This window comes from Alligator sinensis, unplaced genomic scaffold, assembly GCF_000455745.1.
Source record: "Alligator sinensis unplaced genomic scaffold, ASM45574v1 scaffold135_2, whole genome shotgun sequence".
In the NCBI taxonomy this organism is placed as follows: domain Eukaryota; kingdom Metazoa; phylum Chordata; order Crocodylia; family Alligatoridae; genus Alligator; species Alligator sinensis.
Genome location: NW_005842067.1, coordinates 2009172 through 2018382, shown reverse-complemented (window position 1 = coordinate 2018382; position 9211 = coordinate 2009172). Strand labels below are relative to the sequence as shown.

The window sequence follows — 9211 nt, the reverse complement described above, 5'->3', positions numbered from 1 at the left end:
GACAAGTTTATCAGGGGTGACCACCAGTATCTGGGGGAACACTTGTTCACCAGAGCGCCCCAAGGGATGACGAGGTCGAATGGTCACAAACTACTTCAAGATCGTTTCAGGCTGGACATAAGGAAGAATTTTTTTACTGTCCGAGCCCCCAAGGTCTGGAACAGCCTGCCACCGGAGGTGGTTCAAGCGCCTTCATTGAACACCTTCAAGATGAAACTGGATGCTTATCTTGCTGGGATCCTATGATCCCAGCTGACTTCCTGCCCTTTGGGCGGGGGGCTGGACTCGATGATCTTCCGAGGTCCCTTCCAGCCCTGATGTCTATGAAATGCAACCTGCCCCTCCGCCCCACCCAGCAGCACATGTAAAGATGCCCTTAGTCACCAAAATCTGAAGTGCAGTACCATTCCCATCAGGCAGGCAAAGATACTGCTAACTATGAGCCCATTTTAAAGGAGCCCAGTAATAATTCAAGGCCTGAGCTAAAGCTCGGGGAATATTTTTCCAAGTACCCCATTTATTTTAGTGAACTTTGGATCAGGTCCCAAGTGTTTTGGTCATGGTCTTGACCCCCTAGCTTGGTCTGTCTTTTTAATTGGACTACTTAACTGCATCATGATCTTTTGTACTGGTCACAAAAGCCCTTGTTCAGCAATTTTATTTATTTTTAACATCCCTGATATATAGGACCTCTGTCCCAACCTCAGTACAGACCACATAATCAGTGTTATTCAGTCTGATGATTATAACATCCAAGGTTCACTCACTTGCAACTCCACCAATGTCGTATGTGCCATCACTTGTTTACAGTACCCCACTCCGGTCTGCACTGGAGACTGGGCAGTCTCTCTGTGACAGTCTCTTCCTGGACAGTCCCTGACCTAAAGGTGGCTGTTCTCAGACAGCAAACTTTTAAAAACTGATTTGAATGGGAAATTGCAGAACAAGAAATCGTCTATGGACTGGATTGTTTGTTTCAAAAGGGGCCATCAAATTCTTATCCCATTACCAGGGTCAGCTTTGACTCCTTTGTTCCTATGGATTTACTTGCTTGCCTCTCCCAGCATTACGTCCTTTCTCTCCCGCATGCTCTCTCTGATGAAATGTGCTTCAGCTCACAAAATCTTGTGCTACGCTAAATAGATATATCTACTTTAGTTAGTCTATAAGGTGCAAATCTACCCTGCCTTCCAAACCTGACTCCCAGGGAAATGGAAGAAAGGAATCCCATTGATCCTAATGTGTTTAGTGTGACTGGTAGTCAGGACCTGAACTAGCTCTGTAGGTAGGGGAACAGGCAATGTGAATGTCTTTGCCAGCAAACGAACTCTTAATTATCAAACACTTGAACAATTTGTAACGCTTTCTCAATTCTTTTTCTGACAATAAAAAGTCAAGTATATTTAATATATAAAACATTTTTTATTAAAATAAATGTACAACACAATATATACAAAACTATATACAGGAATAAGGTTCAATTACTATTTAGTGATCTGATAGATTTTTTTTCAGATATGCCTAAACTAAAGCCCTCTTTCAATTCTGGAGTTTGCACTGTTCTGCATAGGCTCATGCCATTGGTTTTCTTTAAGAGCTGCTTCACAGTTCAGTGTGTCTTCTGTTGTAGGTATTCTTTTACCATTTAGAGCACTGCAGTGGCTCTCAAGAAGGCACTATATAAATAAATTAGCATGGCCATCAGTGGAGGGGGAAAATCCCACGCTGTGGCAGCTTTTTGACAGCAAGTATGTGAAAAAATGGATATATGCCATACATAATGATAATAGGATAAGGTCCTATGAGTAGATCTTTTGAACAACTAATACATGGAAGCAAAGCCTATGTCAGACTTATTTTTTGTTAACTTTTTTTTGACTAAACGTATTTACAGAAATGAAGATTTGCGTTTGGAGATGAACTCTATATGCTGGAATAATCGAAGAGAGGGCCAATTAGTGCAATTTTTTTTAAATCAGAATATGCAACGATTGTAATTAAGCTCATAACTTCCCAGGTATCATCTGGGTAAGCAGCAACCAAAACTAGTAGGGGGCTGGAGGGCTGAGAGTCTCTGAAGCACTGCTTCTGTAAAAGCTGTAATCTTCGCCAAAAGCAGTGCTTTCAAGGTCTAGCATGAAAAACACAGAAAACAAACAAGGACTATATAAATCTTAGCCCTACTTCTCGTGATACACAGCACCTTTCACCTTCACCCCCCAGAAAAGGTGGAACCTCCTTTCACATTACGGTATGAACAACTTCACATTGGAAGCAATTATAAATGTCTATGCCTATGGCTTAGTTAATCACTTCAATGTGAAGAGTTCTAACAAGGTGGGATATATCTGTGATCATGGAGCTTTCCTTCTTAACGGCCTTTGAATCAGAGAAGTTAAACGGATAGTAAATCTTTTTCCTCCTCCAGACTCAGTAACAAACAACTCCTTCCACTCTGTTAGGGCTTGCAGAAGTAAACGTTTGTGGTTCAAAGAAAGAACATGGTTTAGAAGTTGCAAGGAATGGCTTGCATATTCGAAGATCTTACTGTCTCCAGCCAAGAGAACTCTAGACTGCTGCTTTTCATATCAGTGCAAAGTCTCAGCTCGATTTCTTCTGGGGGGGAAGATCAGAAAAGAAAAGTAAATAATTGTATGCAGTAGGAGCAAAACAATGTGCTCTAATACTATGGTAATTACTAATAATACTTCAAGCAAATGTAAAACTCCTTAAATGAAACCTGAATACATTTTGAGAGCTGCAAGCTTTTTTATCTAGAAATACTTTAAATAAACTATAAAACTTGTTACAACTTTCTGTTTTTAAACCATTCTCTTAGGTAACATGACTAAGTAATTTGCACTAGTCCCTGGAAGCAGTAAAAAGTAAGCTGATACGCCAAAATACAGATCGAGTTAAGCACCAATTTCTGGGCGGAGTATCCCACCCAGAACGCTGTCTGTATACGAAAATAACCGTTAAACAAATCTGTGGTAATCTAGTACAGTCTCTGTTTTAAATCCCAATAAACATCTTTAGTTCTGTACTAACATCCTAGCTGCAGACTTTGGAGCAGTTCACTGTTATGGCATCCTACTCATTTTGTTTCACTCCAATTAATCCTCCTTGCACACAGAGCTTCTTTCTCTGCTGCTTTCTCTGTCCCTGGCTGCATTCGGAGTTACTTTCCTCCAGACATTCAAGAATTTGTACCTGAGGTGGTATCAATTTCAGCATCCTGCTCCTTGTACATGTAACTGCACGGGCTTTGTGTGCCAGGCTCATTGGTAAGATAGCCTTTCCCGCCAATGCTGGTTGTATGCCAGTCTTGTTCAAGCAGCTGTAAGAAACAAAGGAGATGAGGGGTAAGGCCTGAAACTTCCTGCTTTTTCTTAAGGGGGTGGGAGAGAAGAATGTGCTAGACTTAAATGTTCAAACTTCCTTGAACAAAACTGCTCAGTAGCTATAATACTGCCCATACCGGATTTATGAGACTACTTGGCATTGCAGTTAAGTCTAGGGGCAGGTTTCATTGTGTCCTATGCAAGATCCAAGACTCAGCTGGCTAGCTGACAGCCGCGCTGCTATTGTCAGCTTCCATTCAGGTGGCCTAATACTGGAAGAGCAAGTTACTGCAGGCCTAAACTAAGGAGCATGGTTTGGGAAATGTTCACAAAACTTGCCTATACTATACCCATTCCCTGTAGCCCTTGCTTCTAGGAACACCAAAGAGAAGGAAGCAAATTTTTGCATCTTCTTGCTACATCTGTGAGACTCCTGTTATGCTAACAGATAAAACTTAATTTAATGCAGAGCACACCACAGTCAGAAGACTCCTGTAAGGAAAGGGCCTATCTCCTAATAGTGGTGAATGTGACACATGCCTAGATGCATAGCAAGGTAGGAGAGGCACATCTGTTCCCAAAGCTAGGGATATTCCTTCCAGGGGTGTAAATGTCTCATCAGTCTGACACTTCACTTAACTACTGAATCTCTCTGGGAGACGGAGAGTGACAGAAAACCAAATATTTCCATAGGTGTGTTCCAAGTCATGTCTGCAAAAAGTCCTTTCTTTCTCAATTTTATTTCTCTCTCCTGAAAGCCCCCTGATGCAACTATAGTAACTGTTTGCTTGGGTTAACCCAGAATATCACTATGCCAAATGTTATTTCTTTCTTCCTGGATGCCAATATCAACTTGCTCAATGTTTCTTCTGAAAAAAAGAGAGATTCTTACCTTTAAAAGGTCTGACTTTATTTCCTCTTGATCTTCATCTGTCACTGTTGTTTTATGAATGCATGAAAAAAAGAAAAAGCATGTTGCTTTTAGTACTGTGTTCTCACTGGCATAAAACACTCTTATATTTCATTACTACCACAGTCAAGTTTGCATTCTGGTTAGGGCGATTTAGGATTACACGTTTCTGCCACCCCTGTGGGTGTAGGCTCTGAAGAGCATTTGCACTGGAAAAGCCCACATGTCTCTTCCTGTGTAACTCTTTTCAGTAACACGAAGTTTATCTTTTTGAGACGAGTCATTTCTCAGAATCTGTTTCTTTGATCCACAAATGAATGGTGGCATCACTCCTAAACTATACTTGTCCTCGCTCTTGAACACAATTTACGAGAGCATATGCACTCAAGTGACAGCTGCAGACTGCTGTGCACCTGCTCTGCACCCAGCCAGGAGGCTGGGGGAAATATCTTATCCTTACAGGCCCTGATGCAAAAGCCGCTCCTTTTGGCTTTGTATATATGATCAGGGAGGACATCTGCACCTTAAATGACACATTGTTCTAACAGATGCAGAAGTGCCCATCTCCTATTTTATGCAAGTTTGCCAAATGCAATGCCTTCTGGATTCTACTTCCTGACTCTGTGATGTGCATCTTGTTTAAACTAATACTAAACTACAGATAAGCACATAATGGATCATATTTCTACTTGGTAGATAGTGAACCGATGCAGGGGACTAGTTTTGCTTGCTTAGCATTGCCAAGTTGGAAGACCGGAGTTTGATGGTCTAAGGCACCCTGTCCTTAACACAAGCTAGGAGATGCTTTACAAATAGGAAATACCCCCCAGTTCCTCTCTACATACTAAGTACTGTGATGCCTCAAAATCAGAAATCTTCCCCCTTACTTTACTTGGCTACCATTACATACTATGAAGAGTGGATTACCCTAGTATATCCCATTATGAGTCTGAGCTGGGGTCAGGTTACACCGCTAAAGAGAGTTTACTGGATCCAAACCCTGAGTTTTCCTACAAGTACAAGTCCCGTGGACTTCTCTAGGAGTCATACACACTTAAGAGCTGCAATCTAGGGCCACTCAATCATTTGAAGTGTTTTAATGGATCCCATTAATCCTGAAAATCCAGACAGCCCTTGTCATTTGTACAACAGAGCTGTTTTGTTCGGTTTTTTATCATCTCTTTCTGGCACCTCCAGTGTTTTCTGAAAATACCAACCTTCAGAAGATGAAGCTAGAGGTGACACTTGAAGCTGGTAGATGTCATTTGTGCTGTCAGCCAGTGCTATTTCCATTGGGGTTCTCCATTCGGTCACTGCAGTGTGTATATCACATGGTGAGAGATCTGTGAAACGTGCAGAAAGGATGAGTTAGATTCTGGGAGACGATAAGGCTTTGTTCAATCCCTTGCTAACTACATTTCAAATGACCTGTTATGGATCAGCCCAGGACAAGGTAGCTGTTACTACTTTTCTTTTGAAGCTGATCTTGTGTGCTGGGGTTTGGCAAGAAAAGCACCTTTTGTTAAGTTCAAAGAACTAAAACTGAGTCTCACCGAGGGTGACAGATGTGCTTTCAACCTTCACTTCCTGTCCTGCATAGTCTTGAACTGTGTAACTGCTGTGGTCATCTGGTATCATTGTGCTGTTTAGTGCTTCTACTGCTTCATCTGACCTCATGTCCTCATATGGCTAGAAAGATAAGAGCACAGAATAAAATATCTCTTTTTGCAAAAAACATACTCACAAATATTTGCAAGGGAGGGGAGGAATTCAGAAAGTGCCTCTGATTTGCTTAAACTGCCACGTACCTTTCTCCTGCTCTTGTTTCTTGAGTCTCTAGATGATTTTGACTTCCTTTCTGTTCAAACAGGAATAAAGGAAAAGTGAGAAACGCCCTGCAGCCGATTTGCATATTTTGATTTACATGAGCATAATCCCCATGTGAAAAATGGGGTGCAGTGGTGCTGAGCATTGACAGACATGATCCTGCTCTGGGAATGGCTGTCAAATGTCTGTCCCTAACCCCAACCCCTCCCAGCTGTTTTGCAAAAATTGAGTGTTTGAAAACTCTTAAGAATTTGGGATTGAAAGGAGATAAACATACAAAGTATCATTACTTGTAGTTACAATGACTGCACAAAAGTGTGGTGTTACTTTCAAAATATTTATATAACGCCACTGGCAAGCAGAACAGGAAATGCTAAACATCATGTTGACTGCAATAATATCTCCTACATTGCAAGCATGCTGCTATGTTCGTACCTTTTTTCTGTAGCTTTGTTAAAGGTGGTAACATTCGGTAAACCCGGACTGCACTGGAGCCTTTATTGATGCTTTTATCCTTCACTTCTTCGATATCAGGCAATGAATTCATGGCACAGCGGAAATTTGCCTTCCATGTTTTAGGGTCCGGTTCTTTCTCCCCTATCTTGTATCTCCCTATAAATAAGAGATGGTGTAAAATTCAGACCTTCAGAGTGCTCTGCAGTGTTTAATACTTTCCCGCAAAATAGATGGCTTTCCTTCCATTTCTGGTTGCACTGAACAGACAAAATAATTACATGAGATTCAAGTCAGGGCAGAATTAGGCCCCATGTATCTAAATGATGGAGAGTGCCTAAACACCAGCACGTACCAGTGTGAACGGCCCAACTTCGGAAAAGGCAGGCATCTTTTTCCATGTCCCAGCCATGCTTAGCTGCATGTTTCCATGGGATCTGGAACATCATCTTATCCTGTAGTTAAACAATATACTGTTAAATACAGGAAACAGATACACCCACTTGTGATTCAAAATAAACTTAAAGACAATTTGTCAAAAGCAAGGGAACTAAATCAAGGCTGCCATTAGATCTGAATTTAACATCTACCCACTTCCATAATTTACTAGAGACTATAAAGGTTGTTTTTCCTCTCGCCCCCCTCCCTCCAAGAGTCATGTGGCTTTCCACATCTCTGAACCAGATGACTCAGTCTTATCTCAGAAAGACTTTGAGGTCCCCCGTGTCGCCCCCACCCGCCCATCCTTAAGGATATGCATACATCACAAGGAAAACTCTTTGTTAAAGTGTAACATTCATTGAAAATGGAGACTTCCTTTTTCAGGTGTATTCAAGGCGCCTTGTAGTTGAAAACACTCAGAGGATTAGATATGTCCTGAATTGGTAAGGAAGAGCCTAAACACTTGGCCAACTTGGATCTCTTCCAACACCTTCTGCTTGTATCTGAATGGCACTGTTGTCTGAATGCACTTAAATCATCACTCTAGTAATTTACTCAAATAAAACTACAGTCAGGAAACTGGATGACCTGACTCCAGCACTGGGATAGCAAGCCGCTGTACATGTGCAAGGGTTTTGCAGTTGGTTCTCACCAAGTGTTGACTTTAATTGAAAACAAGCTCAACACCACCTAAGATTGGGTTTTATGGTCCCATTAAATGGTTAGGATCTAACCCAGATGACTTAAGCAAGTACAAGAGGACTTGGCCTAAGCACAAGTCATAGTTACAGGCTCATCTGAAGTGTCCCTGGCTCCCAAACTGCCCTTGCCTCTTTCTCCACCCCCAAACCAGGGATTCCTTAGACAACGTTGGGTCAATGATCAAGTGATTGACAGCTACTTCTTTTCTGAAAACAAAAATGTTGTCTTGCATAGTGTGGGTAGATTCTCTCTATTTCCTTCTGATCTAGGTATGTGACCTGGATTTGCATTTACTATCAGATAAGAGCAGAGGGCCTGTTGAGTATGACTGATAGCTACAGAAGTAATGACAGAGTCCGCACCTTATTGATCCAGGTCAGTCCTGGTATTTGATTGGAATTGATCTGCATTTCCAACCAAGGCCTCATGCGCATTCTTGTCACTGGCATTTTGTCTGTGAAAGGAAAATAACATCAGCAAAAAGGTAAATGTTCTGCCTTCTACGCTTTTTAGCAATGCAACCCTGCCATGCTTACTACTGTCCTTAAGGGTCAGCAAAAACCAAGTTGGCCAACTCTCTTCCAGCACCGTCTGCCTGTATCTGAATGGCACTGTTGTCTGAATCCACTTAAATCATCACTCTAGTAATTTACTTAAATAAAGCTGTGCCGTCAGGAAACTGGATGACCTGAGACACCAGCACTGGGATAGCAAGCCGCTTCCCTGTTTTGGGACACTTGCCCAGTTCTGTTGCAAGAGGGAACTTTTATCTTCTGATGCTGTTTGGCGGCTGACATGAAATGCATTTTTGGTCTTGAACCTTTACCCGGTGAACAGATACTCGGGTGTCAAACCAAGGGCACATCTAGTATATTCTTCCTGGCAATCCCAGTGGAAAATGCAAAAGAATCAAAGGTTTGTGGGCTCTGAACTCCTCCCTCTTCGTTCTCAAGGTAATTACTGCAGGTTGTGGGCAAGGCATGCTGGTAGGGCAGTGGAGGGAAGTCTAAACTGCCACTTCCTGTCAGACTTGCCATTAATCACAACAACAAAAGAGAGCAGGTTTTAGCGCTGTCAGGCTTTCAGGAGCACTGCGTGCGCAATATAGTATTTAAATAACTGTTAAAATGTATTTAACTGGGTCAGGGAGAGGACCGGGGCAGGACATTGCTCTCTAAACTGATTCGTAGTCTACCAAAAAAAAAAAAAATGTCCTGGGGCGTGTCCAGTTCTTGTTTAGTGCTAACGAGCTTCCCTTCAAGGAAGTGCAACATGTTTGCTAGAAACTTGTACACTTTGCTGCGAGCTTCTCCTTCTAGCACTAGCTCTTGCCATGGATATAGTTATTCTAATAATTTCAAAACGGGAACTCCAGCTTTCAGAGGTATCCAAACAGTCATTTTTTTTTCCCCTGAGCAGGCTGGCAGAGGAGGCAGAGTTGCACAGTCCAGTTTCTGGCTTCCTTCCTAACCTGGGAGGAGACTAAATAAGAGGCTCTTCTCCAAGTGAACCTTCAGCTCTTTTACACTCCCTT

At 42.0% G+C, this 9211-nt stretch overlaps 1 protein-coding gene across 2 annotated transcripts; it reads right to left on the bottom strand.

The window, feature by feature from the left end:
• Positions 1–1416: 1416 nt before the first annotated feature.
• On the bottom strand, positions 1417–8129 carry IRF1 (interferon regulatory factor 1). 2 transcript variants are annotated; one of them, XM_006023561.3, is made up of 9 exons: positions 8040–8129; positions 6890–6989; positions 6517–6693; positions 6063–6112; positions 5808–5943; positions 5472–5597; positions 4237–4280; positions 3214–3340; positions 1417–2616 (listed from the first exon to the last, which is right to left on the bottom strand). In XM_006023561.3, the coding sequence occupies exons 1-9, from the start codon at positions 8124–8126 to the stop codon at positions 2507–2509; spliced, it is 957 nt and encodes a 318-aa protein (XP_006023623.1). In that variant the 5' UTR covers positions 8127–8129; the 3' UTR covers positions 1417–2506. The 2 variants fall into 2 exon arrangements, with proteins under 2 accessions (XP_006023623.1, XP_014375398.1); XM_014519912.2 differs by having other exon boundaries at positions 1417–2613.
• Between the last annotated feature and the right edge of the window lie 1082 nt (positions 8130–9211).